A 21,045-nucleotide genomic window follows, 5' to 3' on the forward strand; every position below is an offset into this window, starting at 1 on the left:
GATGAGCTCATCACGATTAATAAAAATTATTTTAATAAAAATTTTACATCAATATACTTCTTTAATAATTGCTTTAGTTCTTTGATAGACATCAAAAGATGGTTTTCCATCCAGAACGTAACTTTTTCTTTAAAAATGTTGAAATGAAATGTTCAAAATTAAGAAACGGCTTGCTTAAATTTTTTTCCAGAGGTACTAACTCACCCAGCCCTTCCTCAGAAATGATTTGGTTTTTAAAGCCCACGTTTTCTGATTAGTTCATCAAAAAATCCCCAGCCCCTTCTAACTGCAGAGGAAGAGAGGGGGCTGGAATGATTTATTGGTGGCTTTCTTGCTGTTTCTTTCTTTTTTATCCCTTTCTTTTCTTCTAGTATATGTGTGTCCTGTCTAGTAACAAGGCTGTCTATTGCACTGTAGGAAATATATACGAACAAAATTCTTGCACAGAAGAAAATCAGAAAACTAATTTATGCTTTGAAACCAGAATGGGTCTGAGTCTTATAATTAACAAAGATGTTTTTACTGAAGAGTAAAGGAGCTGTTTTTTTTATTAGTCTTACGAAAAAACCAGTCCTGTTACAAGACTTTTAATTTTATAATTTTTTTCCCCCAAGCATGGGTGAAATAGAGGAGCAAGGGGTGTGCAGAGGTTAGGTGGACCCTGGCCGAGCGGGGCTGCAGAAGCTTGCTCCTCTGGTAGCTCCCAGTGCGTGCTGGTGTCAGGCCCCAGCACCTTCTGGGCTGGCTGGCTGCAATGGGGCTGATGTCTAATTAAAAAAAAAAAAAAAAAAAGAATCAAGCAGAATGGAAGGAAACGCAAGTGCATTAGCTGTCCTCAGCAAGCATGGGTGCTCCCACCACATGCTGCTGGCGCAGCTGCCCCGTCCCTGCAGCTGCCGGTGCCCCATTGTCCATCGTGTCCAGGAATTTTTCAGATCCTAATAGCAATGAGCACGTGCGTGGGGGTGTGCCAAGGAGAAGGGGAAAGTTTGTTGCGTGGAGAGGTGTTTTTGACCTTGCAAACTCAATTCCTATTCCACAGCCGAAGAATTTGGAAAAGGTTTGGCTGGGCGCACAGCAGCCCGCGAGGAGCCAAGGCTGGGCACCAGCAGTGCTCTGCCTCAGCCACGCCGGGGTTTTCCTGCCAGCGGGACCCAGAATTGCTGAGGACACCTTCCAAATGGCAAACAGCGCTAACTTGCGAATACGCATTAGCATAAATACAGCAATGCCAAATACAGCTGACTAAAAAGCGCACACACATCAATGTGGAAGTGTGCATTAATCCCTTTTTTAAAAATACACAAGTGCCCACTTTGCATTTTAATTTTATGCGATTGCAGTGCAATCTGCAGAAAAAAAGGCCTCACTTCTGGTGTGCAAACACTTGTCTTCACCGAGCTCCTTCCAGCATTGCCAAAGCCCCCCCGTCGGTTGTGTTTCAGCCTTGAGATATAGATCACAAGGATAGATGGCAACTGATTTTCCTTGTCACTTCAGCCAGGTTTAACCAGTACTACATGTTAGTTAAATAGTAACTGATTGAAATTACACTTATTGAGGATTATTTAGGTGGCAGACATATTGCACATTGTATTTAATTAACCATTTTATGTTCAATACAAAGACGTCATCTCATTGCAGTAATCGTTGCCTGCAAAGTAACCAGACGACTGTGAGATGGGTATGTTATTGCAGTTCAAAACTATGGAAAAAGAGTGGATATGCTGGGCTGCCCGGGGATGAGCTGGGAGAGGGTTAATATGTGTAGGAAAGGGACGAGTGAAGGTGTAGGCGGGGTGGCCACAAGCACCTACATGCGAAGCCATTGAAGTAACAGGGAGCAGGCAGCTAAATGCGGGAGGGTAAGTGGCCGAGGAGGGACAGGTCGTGTTTATCCATGCAGAATTACAGGGCTGAGCAGGGCACGTTTCCCAGGTGGCACTGCCAAAAGGGTGTGGGAGGAGTGGAGCTGCTTGCTGTTCCCCCACGGGCATGCCAAGGGTTTTTGGTGGGAGGCTGTGTTATGTCAGAATGATTTCTTTTCTCCCTTAGCTGACTAACATAGTTCACTTGGAAGAAACGGAATAGCTAAGCAGGCTGGAGGCACGATGCATGTTTTCACTTCCCTGAAAATGGCCTTTGTAGAACAGCCCTCCCCTCAGATGCACGTCCACCGCTCCCTGTCTGAAGGCCACACAGTGATGTCCCGACCTGCCGAGAGCAGTGTTCAGCCCTGCCCTGGGGACTTTCATCTCATGCTAACATCAGAAGGCATCCTTCACTTTTAGCAGCCAACCAAGATGTAAACCTGACCTTTGACACAACCCTCTGGCCCTGTCCTGCAGCTCTTTGTCGCCCTGTTCACCCACCATCTGCCCTACCATCCCAGACGCGATGACATCTTCTGCCCTCCTTGCGCTCTTGCCCTTGGCAGTCCCACTCTTGCTCTAACTAATGGGGCTGTGGGGACTGGGGCTGAGTTTCGACCTTGTACGATGGTAAGTCTGCAACCTGTCCCACCTCTCCTTTCTCCATGTGTCAGCGCAGGGACTCCTCTAGGCAGGGACCTCTCTCCTGGATCCTATGGGATGCTTCATGTGCTTGCGGTCAGGTTAAACAAACAGCAGCTCTGCCACTGCCACGGTGAGGAAGAGAGGGCTAATGTATTATATAAATAATATCCCTGCAACATTTAAGAAAGAACAATGCAGAGGATTGAATGAATTATTATAATTTAAAGTCTATTGTGCTTATAGAATAAGAGCGAGCATATTCATCGGTCCATATGTCTCAACAGTTGGCTGGAAATGTAGTCAAAATTTTACCCAACCCTCTCTAGTTTCCCTAACCAGTGTGCAGTTTCTCTGAGATACCCATATGTTCACAGTTAACTTTATCTATTAAATTGATTTGGAAATTAATTTGGCAACACAAAATCCCATAGGATAAGGAAGTCAACATCTTCATCTACCCTCCTTTTTTGAACAGGTCATGACTTAGGCTAAGGTTAGAAAATCAGAACTTGAGTTTTCACTGTAATTTGAATTTCCTCCCCCAGCCTCCTGGCAAGTTGTAGGAATACAGTTATTGCCCTACAGAAATTATAATTTTCCTAGTCTGGCATCCCATTCCTGGCAGTGATCTACAGCAGATGCTCCAGCAGAAGACAAAAACATTAGGAACCAAATGGCAACAAAATTATGTGCAGGAATGTCCTCATTCCCTGAGACACTTCTTCCACAGCAGGCTTGGGCAGTGGGAGAGCTCTCCAGCAGGAGAGAGAACACCTTTCTACAAGCCCATAGCAAGACACTCCAGGTATGTTGGTATGTACACCTGATTTAATGCTCCTTGTCTAGCCAGATGTGGACCTGCCTGATTTAAATGTGTTTGCATAGGTCGATCGTATCACTTCTGAGAGCACCGAGGCATTTAAGATATCGCCAATGTGCTAATGTTACTGCTCGGATCTCAGGGCTTCCTTTGTGTGAAAGCTGCTCTGTTCAGAGGAAGCAGGAGCTGAAGGAGCCGCATGTTCCAGAAATGCAGCTTCCATACTGCGCTTGTGAGGGCACGGCTAAAGGTATCTCACAGCAATGGCTGCGGAACTTTGCACTCTGTGACATGGTAAAGATATTTGAGTTCAGATCTGCTCCAGCCACGCATAGCCTCTCTGCTGATCTCCTGCCCAAATGGGGTTTCCAAAACTCCCCCGTGTCCTGGGCAGTTCTGCATCGTAACCACTCATGACCTCCAGCCGCTGCGGGGCCGGCCTGGGCTCAGGGCTCTGCACCGCTCTGCTAAAACCAACGGCCATGTGTTTATTTGGAAATTTTCCTGCTCTGTCTCAATAGCTATTTATCATGTTCCTTAATGCCACAGCTGTTTGGTTACGCCAGGTCATCTGCTTTTATTAGTCCTGTTCCCACCGCCCACTGAAACTCACACCAGACAGGAGATTATTATCCGTGGCCAAAAATAGCGCTCCTCTCATCCGCCTCTTCCAGTGATCCTGGAATCTTCAGTGGTTTTCTTCTTTCCTGATTTCCAGTTCTGCTGCCTACCTGCTGCCCGATGAAGGCTGGAGTGGCCGCCCTGGCAGCCGGCATCCTCGGTGGCACCGGCATCTTGCTCTTCCTCGTCGCTTTTGGGACAGACTACTGGCTTCTGGCGACGGAGTCCTGCGGGGTCTTTGAGCATGGGAATAGTACTCTGCAGACTGGGCAGGTAAACTCTGAAATCTTGTCTCCCTTTGCAAGAATTCACTTACTTAAGTAATTGAAGAAAAAGTTTTAAATCTGTGATAATATGCATACTCATTGAGAGTGTCTTGCTGATGTCAAACATCAGCCTGAGCTAGTGTTAAAATCCAAACCAGCTTTTCCATGCTATCTAGCGTTCTGACTGATGTAAGGTGTGTCTAGGAAATGTGAAGATAGCACCTCTGTAATCTGGCAGAGATGAACATTAGGGAATGAAAGGCAACAATGTAAGAATGAGATGTATTTGTTGACAGCAGTCACCTCTAAACACAAACACTATCTTCTGATATTTCCCATTAGAAGATTTCTTCTGTCATTTCTTCATTTTAAAATAGTTCATATTTTAAGGTGTAGGACTTGGCAATCATTGCCATCTGAGGTGATACGACTACAGCACAGGCAGGAAACAAAAGTGAGTATCAGAGGCAGAACAGAGTAGACAAGAGTTTCCAGCCATCTCGCAAGAAGAGGCCTATGTATTTTCAAATTCGGATTTATATAGGATTTTAGTTAGCAGGAAATGTCATTTTGAAAGGACAATTTGTTATTTTAAGGCTAACTGCTGGTGTCACTTGGTTATAGATCCTTTCAAAAGTTTGATTTTAGCTGCACTTGCTATTGTCTAACTCCTCCATGAAATAACAACCAGATCAGTTCCTTGAGCCTCCCACTCTTCAAAAATGTTTTTGTGCCGATCAATGTATGGTTTCAATTACAAAATGACAGGAAGATCCTTGTTGTGTGCAGACTTTTTGTTACTTCAAAGTTCAATCCAATTAAGTTTGATTTTTTTCTGGTGTGGTGAGTCACACTGGGCAAGCATCATGATGCCAGCAAGAAACATTTTCTTTCATTTCAGAATCCCATAATCAAATGTAGGACACTGTTTGCTTGACTCATGTTTCCAAATTACTTTTGAAAAAAAAAATTATGATAGAAAAACTGCCTGGCAGAAGACACTGTCTTTGCTGTTTCAAGCAGTGCAGTAAAGCCCCGGAGATGGCAGAGCGCCACGGACAGAGGAGTGCCGCTCGGTCGGTGCGCTTGGGAAATGACAGTGTGAATTGTTTCAGATATCTGTTTGTGCTGTTGTCTTTTAAAGTGGAGAGACTAGAGATGCTGCACGGCACGTGTGAATAAGCACCTCAAATATCTGAGCTATACTCTTGGCCAGCTGTTAGTGTGCCTGTCGCTAAGGCAGAGGTGACTTCAGAAGTGCCAGGCAGAATTAGGAACTGCTCTTGCTCTTTCCTCTGAGCTGTTTTATTTCTATTTCAGACACTGTTTCTATTATTTCTATTTCAGTTACCCGTTGTGTACAACAGGCTGTGTTTTTAGCTTCTCTTCCCTCTCTTAAACTGGCAAATCCTGTCCCTTACAGATAAGGATGGGCTCGAGCATCTGCCAAACAGCGATTAAATGTGCCATAGATGCCCTCAGTCAGCAGCCACCCAGCTGATGAAGCTTGAGGGCTGCATCCTACCGTTGCCATAGTTCACATTTTTTCCCAAAAGTGAAAGGAGATTCAGGTCAGAGCTCTGGAAGCAGTCATAATTTGATGCATAAAAACCCCAAGGGGAGGGCAGTTTCCTCTAGCACCTCCTCACTGAGTCCCACCTCCTTTTCCTAGTTCACAGGGTCCAATCCTGTATGGAGTTTCTCTGTCCTCCACAAAATGTAATTTCATAGCAGTCACGTCTCCTTGACCAAACTGTATGTGATCAAGATAAAATTTATTTTGGCTATAGTTTTAATAAGTTTTTTGGTAGATAGTTCACAACTCAACTTTGCGCATCCTCCCTTGTGGAAAGGCCTAAACCTTGTGCTCACAGGTCTGGCCTGGGGGCTGAGGTGGGCTCACAGAAAAGGGAAAACTGCCAACATCCCTGTTGTGGTCTATGAGAAGACTGGTGTGGTCCCTCGTACAAAAAAAAAGAGTAATTTCTGTCTCACTTAAGTTTAGCATAACTTCTACCAGGCTCAGCAGAGGGAGAGAAAGAAGGAAACTTTTGGGCTGGAGTTTGGAAGAGGCTCACTGGGAGTGTTCCAGTTGGGATGTCTTCTAGGGTTAAGCCAGATCTTGCACAGATCTTGCAGAGTAGCAAGGACATCTGAATGGTTGCATTGGGTCACACCTAAACTTGCTTACCTGTTAATCAGCCTGCTTCCTACCATTTGCAACAGCAATAACATTTACATAAGGAAAGCGTTTAAGAAGTAGAAATCACCCAGAATGCTCTGCTCCCTGACATGCCTGTCCAGTTCTGGCCATCAGTGGTTTAAAGATATCAGGGAAAGAACTGTTTTGTGAAGGTCTGCAGGACAATTTGTTGTCAGAACATTTTGTAGCTGTGATACAACAAAAAATTAAGGATAGCAGCTGTGTCTGTGTTCCCCAGCTCCTCCAAAACCAACTCAAACACCAAATGAAAACCCCAACAGAGAATGAAAGCAACAATTGTCTAAGCAAAATAATTTCACTTTTCACCTTTCCACCATGATCATCCCTGTATCAGCTTGGGCTTTCTTTCCTCCTCAGGCTGAAACACTGACTGAGGTCAGGAAGGAGATCCTCACTTTCCATCATGAGGGCTTCTTCTGGCGGTGCTGGTTCTTCGGCGAGGGCCACCCAGAGACCATCTGGACCTTCTGGTACAGTGAGTACAGTGCCACCACAGCATTCTCTTACAGCTTGAATTGCAAATAAGCACAAGAAGGGCTCCCAGGGATGAGGAGACAGTTGCCTTTATTTAATTTTTTTTTCATTCACATCATCTCTCTATCAAAAGCAAACTTGGCCCACCCTTTCTGTGCTCTTTTTTTGACTTGGATTTTGCTCTTGGAGGGTTGGTCACGGAAATGTAGGATCCTGTTGACGCCATTTGATATATCACCTACAAAGTGTTATGTAGAGGTGGTTTCCACCAGCAAGACCAGCTCTCTCTCCCATAACTCTTCATGTTTGTGCTCAACTAAGGTCGGCTAAATCTGAGCCTGTACCTTGGCTGACCATTGGCATTGCTATTCTGTCAGTGCTTTCAGCCACCGGGGTGCTGAGCGTTGCCAGCTCCTACCGATTTCAGCATGGGGAAGGCTGCACATGCACGTGTGTGGTCTCCCTGGGTGCTCAGGACCTCGAGCAGCGGGCAGTGGTGGACCTTGGAGAGCTGTAACCACATGTGTTTATGCTCTTAAGCACACAAGACCTTTATTTTAAGAACTTGCCTCTTTTCAAAGGTCATTGAAATTAGAGGTGTGGATGAACACAGACGGATGCATTTTTTTTTTTTTTTCTGAAAGTGCATTCACTCTTCAAAATAAATTGAAGGAGAAAGAGAAACCTGTTCTGAGACACCAGTTGGTGCTGACTGGTGGCCCACGTGCAGTGAAGCGTGGGGTCTTGGCCCAGTGAACCAGGTGCTCCCACCAGAAAGAGCAGAGGAGTGAGACCACCCCACAGCACCAGCCGGTAGCCGAGCCAGCAGCCAGCTCACCTGCGTTAATGCACGGTGGGTAATTAGAGGTCATCCTTTCCCTGGGATGCCACAACCCTAGAGAAGTACTGGGGATGAAAAAAAAAAAGAGATTTTAAATCAGTTCTGCAAAGGTTTTAAACACTGCAAAGGCCTTGACCTGCGCTCGCTGGTGCTTCGATCCGCTCAAGGATGCTCAGATGCCTGTGGAGCAGCGTGATCGCTGCATAGGGCACTGGACTGCAGGTAATGCAGGTTCTCACAATAAATTTACTCTGCGCTGATTAAAATTTCAGATGACTTTGCTGTCTCCCGGTCCCTGACCTGTGTTTCCTGTAAAATCTTGCAGGGACGGTTACTGCCACCTTTCAACAGAACAATGTGAGATTTTTCACACAGGAATTTTTGATAAAAAAGGACAGGCTTGCGAGAGGAAGTTTGCTATCTAATTACATTATATGAAAATACATGATAGAATATAATGTTACCTGAAGTAAGATGACTCTGATAACTGGCAAATTTGTATTACTTCTTTAGGTATTTATTATAATAGGATTGATCATGGCAAATTAATTTGCTGCTCTCGTGGATGTAATAATTAATTCAATAGGTATTCCATAGTCAATTTAGCATGAACTAATGTCCACCTATTATAAAGTGTTCCTTTGAGCTGGGGAACATATTTAAATAAGTGGCCAACCATTAATTAATTCATTTAACATTCATTCTATTACCGTTAATCATGATAAGCCTCAGTGGTATTAATATTGATGGGGCACTTCCATTCTAATTGTGCTTTCCCTTCTCACAAACTGGAGGTCTTGTGAGGTAGCTTGTTTGGGTACCTGAATGCCTTTGCCCCTTCCAGGCGGTCTGACATGTTTTCTGGAGGAAAACAGCGATGGGGATATTTACACTGATTTCAGTTGCTGTGGCTTTCATGATTTATGTCCACCTCAGACTCAGGTTATGAAGATGAGAAGACGTACGGGTAGCGGTCTCAGATCCTGTTATATCTCCCCTCTCTCATAATTCTTCTTTTTCTTTTTTCTTTCTAGCCAGAATTTACTGTCTGTCTTTACTCCCCAGCCTTCTGCTTTCAGTGAGGGTTTTGTAGGTATTGCAGAATAGTACGTTGCCATCTTAATACTCTCACTGTGACTTTGCAGAAAAGCAAAGCAAACCGGGATTTATTTTTTTTTTTGTGTGTTCTTTTTCAGCCAGCCAAGCACACCCCAAGTTCTGCATGCATGGCTACCTCTTTCCCATGCCCATCGCTCTTGGACCTTTCCCCCACCCTACCTACGACACGACCGCAGGTGGGTTCCTTTCCTCCTCCCCCAGCAGCTCCTTTCCAAGCGCTGGGGCAGAGATTTACGACGCGTGTCAGGGCTGCGGTTCTCCCATTGTAAATGCACGTGGCCAAGCATGACCAAGACTTTTGCAAAGCTCCCTTACAAAACGGCCTTGCCTAGTTGACTGAGCTGAGCTGTGAGCACATCAGGACATTCTCCTACATCTTCTTTCTCCAGAGCCTGCTATGCCTGGCCATGGGCTGTGCACCCTCCCGCTGGGTGCTTGGCACCTATGAGCTAGGGAAGATGCTAAACCCACTCTCCCCCACCTCCTTGCTCACTGGGAGGAGCTGGAGGCAGAGGGCTTCAGCCCTGTGGCCAATTCCAGACCCCGTAGGCGAGCAAGGAAAATAATTTCTCCTGGGCTGTAGGCTTGTGGCAGCCCAGTGCTGACTCGTTTCCAGAGCCTGGCTTCCTGGGAGAGCTCTGGTGTTGATTTGTTGTAAGACAGGATAAACAAACACTGGAAAATCAGTTAAAGACCAAATTGTTAGAAGACCCACGTAAGTGACTGGCTTAGTTTTAATACAGCGAACATGACACAGTTGGAGAGCTCTCCTTTCAACTGGTTCCCTTTTTATTTATGTTTCTCTATATTTTCTGAGTTCTTTAATGAATGAGCTGCTGTTAGGAATTTTAATTTGCTAAATTGGTGGCAGCAGCTAGAATTAATTCAATGATCTTTTTTGAAATGAATTGATTTCTTTAAATAGTGTGCATCACTCTGCGTTGCCTCTGGGGATCAGGGCAGGCGTACTGCACAAACAAACATCTTGACCTTTTCCTTAGCCTTTAGCAGTACCTTTTTTATTTATTTTTTATTTTTTATTTTATGAGGAATTAATTAAAAAAAACCCCAACATTTGTCAGTCGGAGCATGTGAGGGAGAGCAGCTAGTTTCTTTTGCTGTGCTGTGCAGGATTCCTGCCTCGGGGAGCATGCCGTAGTGTAAAATGGATACGAGGGACCTGTCAATCGGAGGAGGAGGAGGAGCTCGTTGCAGGCTGTGTGCAGCTAACGTGTGGGTTCAGCGGTGGGATTTTTTCTGCTTAGGAGAGACACGGCATCTAGTTTCTGAATGGTCTGGCTGATAAACATACTATTTTTTCCCTACCAAATAAAGGGCCCTGGAGGCATCTGTTCCTGCCTGTCAGCCCTTGCTATGAAACCCTCTCCAGCTGCCTCTCAGAAATGCCCGTTGGGTCCCAGGAAGGTGCTGGGGAACTCTGCCTGGAGGGTCCCGGCAGTCACCCAGCTATGATCCCTGGGGAGATGAGGATGTCTAAGCACCCACATTTAGGGTAGAGGGAGCACAGGGCTCTTTTGCTGCGCTGTCCTGGCTGCAAAGCCTTTGGACATCTACAGCGAGCAGATGCTTCCATCGTTAATGCTCATTTTATTTCAAATCAGTCTATCCTCATACGCAAATGATGACAAAACAGGAGGCCATCCAAGAAGAGGGGTTCTCCAGCTATTACCTGCTCCAGAGATAATTCTGCCTTATCTGCATCCTCTTAGGCTCCCTGAGAGAAACGGGTGACGGGAGGTTAAACATGAAAATGAATTCTGTGGTTTTGGAGAGTTCAAGATACTTATCTCTCCCTAAGTGGCTCTCCTGACAAAATGGTTTCAAATGAGCAAAACGCATCTTCTCTGTATCATTTTTCTTTCAAGTGTGAATCATTTCAGCATTACCAACTTGCTCGTGCTCAGCTTAAATCTCTAACTAGCACTTCTGAAAAACAAGGGGCAGGGTGAGATGCAGGGGTCTGAGGGGATCCAGGTAATTGGAGGAGCAGGAGGCAGGTACCAGAGGGTCTCTGCCAGAAGACCACCACCTCTGGCCAAGGTTTATGGCAGTGACTGGAAGAGGCTTGGTTACTGGGAGGCTGAAGTCCGTGGGCTATGTCCCATCCCATGGGATGTGATGGATACAAGCTTGTTCAGCTCGGGCTGGTGTGGTTGCATGAAATGACAGCAACCCCCCTGAACCCGGTGGATGAAGAGGCAGCTGTTCTCCTGCCCTGTTCTCTTACTTGGAGTCAAGTAAGGCCATTAATGGGGGAAATCATTAGCTCCCATTCTTCCCACTGTCCTGCTAACAAAAATCACCTTTATTTTAAATCAGGAAACTGGCACCTTCCGTAAGTGTTAATTAAAATGGAACAAAGATGTGGTCTGATTCCATCTCTCCAAATTTTGCTATTTTCTTTCCTTTCTTGCCAAGCTTTTCCACCCCCCAAGGGCACAGCTAAGCACAGTGTCCTTTACTCCCCCCCCCCTTTGTGGCACGCTTCCCTGGCAGACCCTTCCAACCACTTGTACTCATTCCAACCCCATTCTGTAGGGCATGACATTCAACCTGAACTTGCATGGCTCCAGGCACGTTGCACCCACGCTGCGGCAGGCAGTTAGCAAAGCGGGTGCTCCAGCTCTGCCTAACACAAGCAGTGTTACAGGTTATTGCTTTTGCTGTTGCTGGTGCAGGAGTTAAGCACGGACTGAAGAAAACCGCTTTTGCTCTTCTTTCCCCTGACTTTGCTCTTTTTGACCTCCCAGTGTACAGAGGCTTCTGGACGGCGTTCATCATGCTGGCCGTCGCCGCCGGGCTGGTGGGAGGGCTGCTGCTGGTGTGCGGCGTGCCCTTCGTCAGCCCCCGGTCCTACAAAGTGGGAGGCGGATTCCTCCTCACCTCGGGTAAGCTCTGAGCTGGGTAACAGGATGTAACCGGGCAGGAACGCAGCAGCCGCGCTCTGCCTCGTGGTGCCGGGGAAGGGGAGGCAGCCAGGGGGGAGGCGCAGCGGGGGGAGGCGAGGGACTGGTGCACTGGGTTGGAGTAAATGACGGGAGCTGCACTGACTTGGAGTAAATGATTTCCCTCTTCCCCTGCTGGAATTAAACTTCTGTGCTTAGTCAAGCCTTAGCAAGATAGTCCTTAGTCCTAGGAAGGCTGGAGTCTGCAAAAACTGCTTCCCCCTCCCGCCCCGTTCTATGCAACCCAGAGGAACAGAACATTTCTTTTATTTATTTACTACTTTTATTTTAGTAAACTCTGTAGCTGCATTTTTTTATTTACTACTTTTATTTTAGTAAATTCCGTAGCTGTGTGTTTTTTTATTTACTACTTTTATTTTAGTAAAGTCTGTAGCTGCGTTAACCCTGGGCAGCAATCAGCCACGCTCTGTTCCCCTAAGTCAGTCTCTGGATTTGGGCTCTCCTGTCTCTGCTGTTAACATCTGGCAGCGCTGGAAACCCACTGAGTGATGAAAGGCGTACCCAGCGACGCAAAATGGGAGGGCTGCCTTAATAAAACCTGAAAAGATAAAGCAGTGGCACAGCAGGAAAATGAATTAAAAATAGACATTTATTCATTATTCCCTCTGCCATTACAAATTATTCCACTGAATTATCACTTGGGCTTCTTCCTTCTCTGTATTTGAGAAGGAATAACTGGCTTAACTAGTAGAAATACTTGATTTATAGTAGTGGCTCAAACTCACGCAAAAGCTTTTTTGCGACACAGGCAGCTGAAGGCTGGCGCTCAGCTGGGCCATGCCTAGTGAGGAACTTCGTAATGAAGTCAGGCCTTTCTCAGAACACCCACTGCTTAATTAGGGGTCCTGCACCAGGTCCTGCTTCCTCTTACACAGCAGGAATCAAACGTGAGCCAGTATCTTTGCTTCCAGTTTGGTCTTTAGGCGTGCCCAGGTTTTGGGGGGCTGCAGGCATCCATGAAAGTGTTTAATAAGAAAGGTCTCAACATTGCCCTTGGAAGAGCTCCACCTAAACTTCCAGTCTCACTGTGCCCTGCTATTACTATCTTTTACTCTTTCCCCCCATCATTTAGCTCCCTATCCATTTTATAGCTCCTTTCCTAATTTCTGTCTCCTCCAGATGTACTGATAATTAACCATGTGATGCCAGCTGAGCTGCTTGTTAAAACAAAACTAGATGACATCTATCTATTTGTCTAAAAACTCTGGAAGGCACTAAATCAATTTGGCCCTACCTGCCTCTGCTAATTTGCTTTGCATTTTGTCCAATTTTCCATTTGCCTCCAGGTCTTCAGTTATTGAAGTGAGGGCAGCAAGCCTGCGGGTATCTGCTTATCTCTCTCTTATATAGTTTAATAAAGGCTTGGTTGGGCTTAATTTTTCTAAGGGCAAATTTCACATGGTTTTATACACACGGATTTCATTTGGGAATGCAAGATGTCTAGCTATGAGGTCTCCAGCAGGTACCAACGCCTTCTGCTGAGTAGTGTTGGCCACCCGACACGTGTGTGTATTGAACCCATCTCTTCTCATGAGACTAGGGCCAAATATTTGAATCCTCTCAGATGTGACACCCTGCCTACCTCAGTTAAAGGCTTACCCCTTCAAAATACTCAGCTTTCAGCCCAGATGGAAAAACTGAGATCAGTCACCTTCTGACAGTGGCTAGAGAAGTGAAATATCCCACAGAAAAGGGTGTTGAGTAATAGTGAATCACTGTATTCTTCCTTTTTTCAAATTGTTTTTGCACTTCTTGATTAAAAAGCTGGGGCATAGAATGTGATGCTTTTTAGAAGATCTGATTATCCATCATATCTCTTGGCATTAGACAAAGATGCTGCTGTTTAAACTGAAGTTTGTATTAATGCAATTTCAATCTGAACAGCAATCATTGTTATTAACTGCCATTAGGAGGAATGAGTTCAGCTGGAAGAGACTTCCTGCTGCATTTTCAGTCTCAGTGAGAGTTAGGAGAATGCAATATTATTTCAGCAATTTCAGCAAAGTTTCAGCTGACCCTTATTTTTCAGTGTGTGTGTGTGTGGTGTGTATCCTGAACTCAGACCTCTGGATCCTGCTTGGATTCCTGATGGATTTGGGATGCATCCCTCCATAGTTATTTTTCTCGGTATCCCTTCTAAAAATATTTTGCATAATTGCGCTAAGCAGTAGGAACAATAGATTTAACACAGCTTCAACTCCCTAGCCATCCCTTTCCTTCGGATAGCGGAGAGACAACGCAGGAGAAAGTGCGTCTTGTCTTCTAATCATGGCCTGTGGGTCAGTGTTAATTAACCTCCCTCGCAGAAATGATCTCTCCTTGAGGAAGTGTGAAAATGCTGGCAATTTGTAGAGTGGGAACATGGTCTGGCAGTTGGATGGTGAGATGGGGCACCATGGCTGCAAGATGTCCCAGACTCTCAGGGCATCCTTTATATGCAACTTTATTCCATCCATAAGCCCCCTCTGTCCCTTTTGGTAGCAGCCCACGCTGGGGCCATTAAATCACAGCTGTGGCTGATCATTGCAGAACGATGCACCACTTGCCACTGAAAGGCTCTGAAGATGTTACTGGTGCAAATGCGCTCCTAGTTGCATTTTATGGGTAACCAGCCTGACATGATCTTGAGGAGTTAGTGTGCCCCTCTGTCGCCGGGGTGGTGGTGGTGGAATTCAGCACCTAAGGGTGAGGATTGTTATTGCTCAATTAGATCCCTTTGGGTTTCCTCTCTGAGATGCCTTTTAGTTACTGCACTTTCAAGAGGACAAATCTGACTGTCTGCCAGCTACCATAACATGCTCGGTGGGGGGTGTTTCTGAGAGCGCTTTCACAGGATCAGAGCCATCCCCCTTGATTTCCTCTGCTGGGCAACTCGGGGAATACAGCCAGAGCCCATCTGACATTTGCTGCTGCTTGCCTTTGCACATCTACTGCCCCAGCTGAGCTGCTATCCTTGCCAGCCTGCTCCCCAAAGCCCCCGAACGGCATGAGCAAAGAGCCAGCCTGCTGCTTTCCTTCTAACGTTTGCCATCCCAGACTTAGCTCCAGCGCTTGCAAGGGGGAGGCAGATACTGCCTGGTGACTAATTGTCCCCTTGTTTCAACAGTCAGATGACAATATGATTAATTATCACTACAATGTCACCAAGAGGGCCGGGTGAACACTGCACTGGAAATGTTTGAATTGCTGAGACAACTTTGCTGGTGCTCCTTGGTTTTCCGTGTGTGTGTTCCTCTGTTTTCTTTTCTTTTGGACATTTTAGAGACCAGGCTTAGAAGTGAGCACACACTTCTTCCAGACCTAGGGCAATCATTGAGCTTGCTGTGCTGCCCTAATACTTCTGGACCAGCTGCGTAGGCTTAAGTGAAAAAAGGATTTTTCCATCCCGTCGTAATGAACAGAGGCAAAGAGGAAAGGGAGAGAAAGAAAGAGATCACTTGGCTAATTTTTCAGTAGTAGAAACCACAGGGATGTTGAGAGGAGCGTGGGGATGGTCTGCTGTGACGAGGTCTTTGCTTACGCTTACCCAAACCCAACACACATCCTGCATCTCGGACATGTGGGTCAATGCTGGGCTCATTTCTAGGGCAAAAAAGTAGATTATGTTCAGTTTTTCCTTTTGTTGCCCAAGGCAGGAAGAAATCTGGCTCTGTACATGAAAAACCATTGGGGGCTGGCAGGAAGCAAAGCTGCCTTTCCACTGTGGCTGAAACTAACCCCCCCACCAGAAGGGGGTCGTAGAGTGAGATCTGTTCAAAAGATGAAAAATCCAAAATAAAATAGCATTTTAAAAGAAAACCACCAAATATTTACTTTGGTAATATGGGAGTGGAATATGGAGATGTTCTCATTATGAAGAGTCCATTAATGTCTAAAAATGTGACAATTTTTAGGCAGTTTCATGAATACTTGTGATTGTTCCAAATAAGCATTTTTTTGCTGAACAGTTTCCAGTGAGCTGCTCTTTCTGCACTTCCACCGTCCTTCTCCGGCTGCACCTGGCCTTTTGATTTTCTTTTCTCGCCGAGGAGATGGTGTAAATCCCAGGGACTCCTTGCCACTCAGCTGTAATTATTCCAGGGAAGGCGGCTGCTTACTTTACATTTTCTTGTCATTTTCCCAGAGTGTGAAAATGTTCTTAATTTAGATGCCACGGCCGAGCCATCACCTCCAGTACCTGTTTAATAATAAATCTGTCCATACTGAGACCTGGTGCTTCTCCTGGGGCGAGGAGAGGGACCGATTCCCCATCCTTAGCTCCTGGCGAGCTCAGGGATGGTGCCACCCGCTTGTGAGGCTTCCCTGCACCCTCCTCAGGAAGAACTGGTAGGTTTTAATCCGATTTCTTCAACCATTGAGGCTTATGCCATCTAAATTGTTCCTGGGACAGTGCAATGCAACCCCCTGCAGCTGGGTTAAAGAAAAGTATGAGAATTCAAAAGTACGAGAATTCAAAAGTACGCTGCCCTACCCGTGTCCTCTGTCCCGTTGGGGCTATGGTTTTATTTGCGTCTCTTACGGTAGGTATTTTAAGTTAATGAAATAGAAATTGCTCTTTAAAAGAGCACTTTCCAAGGTTCAGTTGCTATCTAATTAATTTAATTTTAAATTACATCAGTAATAAAGACTTAATTGCCGTCTTATCAATATATTGTATTTTGTAAAGGACATGTGACTATTTAAACCTGCAATCGTTTTCTTATGGTAGAATAATTGGTATTTTAAGCATACAACTATCATATTAAGTGTAAAATATTTATTTGTGCACTTAATTTCAAGTGGTATCAAAATCTCAATGAACATGCAAATGTTACAACAGCTGTTATTTAACTCCTAGCCTGCCTTCCCAGCAAACATAAGGACTCTCCCATGTAAGGAAGAATGGCTGGAAATAGCAGCGTATGGTGATGTAAATTATATTCATATGGTTACACCAATTTTTGATTATTAAGATTCAATCTGCAGTCTTGGGGTATAGGAGGCAGTATAGTAGACATGACAGCTTAGGAGGGGTAGCTCCAACTTTTGTATAACACGTAGGAAGGACTTTGAACCCTCTATACGTTCACATAAGTTTGTAGCAGCAGATGTGCTTATATCCATTATAAGCAGAAACACAGTGAAACACTGACATGTTTAACACATATCAATGTCAAGCTTTACCTGCTTCCTTTGCTTAGCATGGGAGTTGGATTTTGTAGTGTATGAGCTGCCAGGAAGAATAATTAAATACAGTACAAGCTACCTTTGATTTAAAAATTGCAAGGGGAGAAATTAAATCCAGCAGAAGCCACAGCACATCCACAGAACTGTGCGGTAACTTTTCAAGTACATTAATTTTGAACTGTTCACTGCTACTATAAAAAATATTAGAATCTGTGATTTATTTCTTTCATATATGTGTGTGTATGTGCATATATCTATATGTTATACAGCACCACTTAAAAATAGCAAGCTTCCAATCTAAATGATTCTATGATGTAGCAAGAGCAGATATTACTGGTTTCAGATCTGCCAGCACACCATCACTGTTCAGTTTTAATATATGTTGACTTTAACATGCACTATATATATTCTTCAATGTGACACGGTAAAGAATATTTGGGCCACTCTAGTTTTTGTCATCTGCTTCATACGGGGGAGCTAGACCTGCAGCCTCTGACCACCATCACTTTGAATCGCAAGGAAAGGAGGTTCCTATTAAGGCACTAAAGCCCCCAGAGCTGCTGGGGGCTGCGGCAGGGCCGGGGGATGCCTGTTCCCCACGTGCTTTTCAGATGTGACCGAGCTCTTCCTGCAAACGCTGACCTTCGAGGGCTATGCGTCTGGAAATACAAGATCACGAGGTCTCATGGGAGATCTGCTATTTGGGTCACAGCCATCCTGCAAGGCTTGGGAGCTCCGAGGTGAGCGGACCCTCACTGAGCAAGATGCTGACCTTGCACTTACTGCTCAGGCTTGAGTGTGGCCTCAGCCTCCTCCCACCTGGCTCCAGGGGAGGGCAAAGGAGGTCTCACTTGCTGGTAATAGACTTTCTAGCCTCATGGTATAAGCTGTTTATTATTCTTTTTATTATTCTGTTATTTAGTAGCCCGTTTGAGATTAATATCTCATGGCTACATGCCTTTTCCACTCTATTATGTGTTATTTCTCTGCAAAATAGGATCGTCTGTACTCCTCACCACGAGTGTTAATACTTGGTTGCAGAGCTCACTTTAAGGAAGGGGGGCACCAGGTGTGAAGGGGAACGGCCACAAGCTGCAGCCGCCGCTCGGTGCCTGGGTGGGCTCTGCTCGTGCTGCTGCTGGGGGTAGGTGGCCCCACACCAGCTAACGCTCGCCGTCAGCAGGACTGAGCCCCCTACCTTTGCCTTTCTGCTGGGAATCGGATCTGACACTACTTGGAAGGGCAGATATAAAGAAGGAAAAAGAGAGTTAGTGTCTCGTCTCACACCTCAGACAAATTCAAAAAGGCGACCCAACCGCTCTGTAAGAGCGGAGCACGGCGCTCGCCCCCCACGGGTCCCCACCATGCCCATCAGCCTGGCCTGGCGCATTCTTCATGGCTGTCCCGGCTGGAACGGAGCTCTCGGTAGTGCCGGTGGGTAAAGCACGAGGCGCCGGTGGCGGGGCCGGGGCTGGTCGTGGTGCTGTGGGGCTCTCCCGTGGCACGTGGGCTTAGCTTGCACAGGAACCTGCAGAGCAACGTCACAAATTATTATTCTGCAACACTAAGCTTTGATGCAAAGGACCCGCAAGAATAAATGAGAAAAGTTCACAACCGATTTCCAATTTTATTTCTGTGTTTCACATGCAGAGAAAAACTCACCTTTGTCTCTCTTTCCAGGAGGTTTATTTCTCCTGCTCATATTTCTCTTCGTGATGTGGAAGGAGTTTGTCGCTGATTTTCAGAAGTACATCCTTCTGGAGAGGAGTGAGAAGTGCATGGACGACGTACCCGTGCACGTGTACTACGGGTGGTCCTTCATGTTTGCCGCAGCGGGGGTACCCCTCGTTTTGCTGTCTGGACTCCTCTTCTACCTGGTCGGCAGAGACATTCTGAAGTCCCTGGAGTAAGACAAGTTTGGGGAAGGCCTCTGAGAAAATTGGTAATGCTCCTTTTGATGAAATATACACAAGTTTTGAGGACTAGATGATTGTTGTAGCTACAATCATCAGCATAGGTGCGTGATTACACCCTTACATGGAGGCAGGGATGGAGCAGTGAGCATCCAACCTCTCAGTCCAAAACCAGCCCCAGATGAGCATCCAGCTTCAGCATTTTTATACTTTGGAAAAATTTAGACATGTGTATGGGTTTTGCATCGGCTTTCTCTGCAGCCCATGGAAGAGCCTTCGCTGCAAACAGTCAAAACCCCTGAGTTTTATGGCATTCCCAGCATCTTTGTTTCTTGTAAAAGGTAATCGAATCTGGCTGTGACAGTGTACGCTGTAATGTCTATTTCTGAAAAGCAATTAAGGATGATTTTTTTTTTTAGCTGACTCTAATTGACGTCAAAGGACAACCATTTTAATGGGATGTCAGGAAACATGAGAAATTTTTTTCTCTGTTTTTGTAAAAAGCCCTGATTCTGAAAATACAAGTGTACCTGGACCTAACCTAACTTTCAATAAGTGAATAAACCAGTTTCCGTGGCATGAAACATAGTATGAATTAATTAGTATTTCTTTACAGCACCACATTACTTTGCATTTACTATTTCCCCTGGACACAGTGTTGTGGGGACTCTCAACCCCAAACCTGAAAGCTGGTCAGGGCTGGGGGAAAGGGGTGGGAACAATTGCCCTGTTATTTTTATTTTGTTTGTTATAATAGACCCTGTCAGCCAGCTCAGTGAAGGACCTTCTTCTGTTCTCTAGACAGAGCACAAAAGTCAGCTCCAAAAAGACAAATTATATACCATTTGGATATTTTTAACTTCTTGCACTTGCCGAGGTATACCTCGCCTGACAGATAGCAGTGGTCCTGCGCATGCATGCCAGGTCTACCTACAGCTACCGCAGTGACGGAGGTGAATATGCAGAGGTTTGTAAAGACACTTGAGAAATGACAAAGATTTGACCTTGTCATGTTTTTTGAGTCAGATCGTGATGCTTTGAAGTAGTTTGTTAGGCCCTTGCTTGCTCAACTCATTTACGTAGATTTTAAATCAAACTTCCTAAAAATGCATGCTGTTCTCATGAATGTCAGAGTTTGTGCTAAACATACATCTTCCAAGCTTTATATCATGCTATTTGACTCGGTATAGTTAATTAATAATGTAATGTAAATCTCTTCTAGAAATCAGTGAAGATTGTTGGCAGTATAAAAATGTTTGTTAATGCCCTTTCTAAAATATTATTCAAGCCTGGCATTTCTTTCCTTTTGGAGCAAGTTCTAATTATTCTTTTACAAGATCCATGGAATACATAGAGTGAGAAATTGTAATTCCCACATGTAAAGATTAGTTCTTTTATATGAATACCAGGCTTGGTCTACAGTTCTTAAGAAAAATTCACACTATTTCTCCTTAATAGAAATTTTGTTTGAATAGCACTGGTATATACAGGTAAAAAAACCATGTTATTTCCCAGTGAACAGATGTTTCGTGACATTTACAAATACAGAGATATTTCAGTATTTTATTTGGCCATTCTAAACGTTTTTTTTTCCCCATGATATCTCCTTGGGTTATGCCTGTGCCCCATCAGTTCTTCTAGTGATAATTTCTCACTATAAATTCCCTTTGAATAATTTTTGTCATTTAATTATCTATTCAGTGTAGAGATGAACACTTATGGTCACAAAGAATAAAAGTATATAATCCAGGAGCAGAAGAGGTCAAGATTTACAGTCACTTGCCTTTCACTGATCCCATAAAACAATCCAAGCATGCAGGAATGATGATCCCATAAGAGACACCAGGGCAGAAGAATGAGAATGCAGCAAGAAATCCATCAGACTTATTGATATCTGTGAAGCTGAGAATCCCTGAAGTTGTGAATATAGAAGTGAGTTTTATATTATAGAATGAAATATTTATTAACTTTCTCCATCTGTTCTTTAAAAAATTTAGTTTAATGTCATCAAGGCATTTATGGAATACATTTAGCTTAATCATGCATGCATGCCTTAGGGAGTAAACCATCCCTGGAGACTTGCTCATTCTGGATCAGC

General features: G+C 44.9%; 1 protein-coding gene across 1 annotated transcript; it reads left to right on the top strand.

Moving 5' to 3' along the window:
* Positions 1–816: 816 nt before the first annotated feature.
* On the top strand, positions 817–19,515 carry LOC130158995 (transmembrane protein 182-like). The gene is made up of 7 exons (XM_056360139.1): positions 817–3,321; positions 3,402–3,586; positions 4,055–4,230; positions 6,805–6,922; positions 8,959–9,057; positions 11,653–11,790; positions 18,715–19,515. The coding sequence occupies exons 1-7, from the start codon at positions 3,155–3,157 to the stop codon at positions 18,942–18,944; spliced, it is 1,113 nt and encodes a 370-aa protein (XP_056216114.1). The 5' UTR covers positions 817–3,154; the 3' UTR covers positions 18,945–19,515.
* The last annotated feature ends 1,530 nt before the right edge of the window (positions 19,516–21,045 follow it).

This window comes from Falco biarmicus, chromosome 14 (genome assembly GCF_023638135.1).
Source record: "Falco biarmicus isolate bFalBia1 chromosome 14, bFalBia1.pri, whole genome shotgun sequence".
Taxonomy (NCBI): Eukaryota; Metazoa; Chordata; class Aves; order Falconiformes; family Falconidae; genus Falco; species Falco biarmicus.

Coding starts and splice junctions, on each gene's coding strand:
- LOC130158995 (XM_056360139.1), top strand. CDS start 3,155: ATGCTCCAGCAGAAGACAAAAACATTAGGAACCAAATGGCAACAAAAT. Junction 3,322..3,401: donor CCCATAGCAAGACACTCCAG/GTATGTTGGTAT, acceptor GTGTTTGCATAG/GTCGATCGTATCACTTCTGA. Junction 6,923..8,958: donor CATCTGGACCTTCTGGTACA/GTGAGTACAGTG, acceptor GTTCTTTTTCAG/CCAGCCAAGCACACCCCAAG.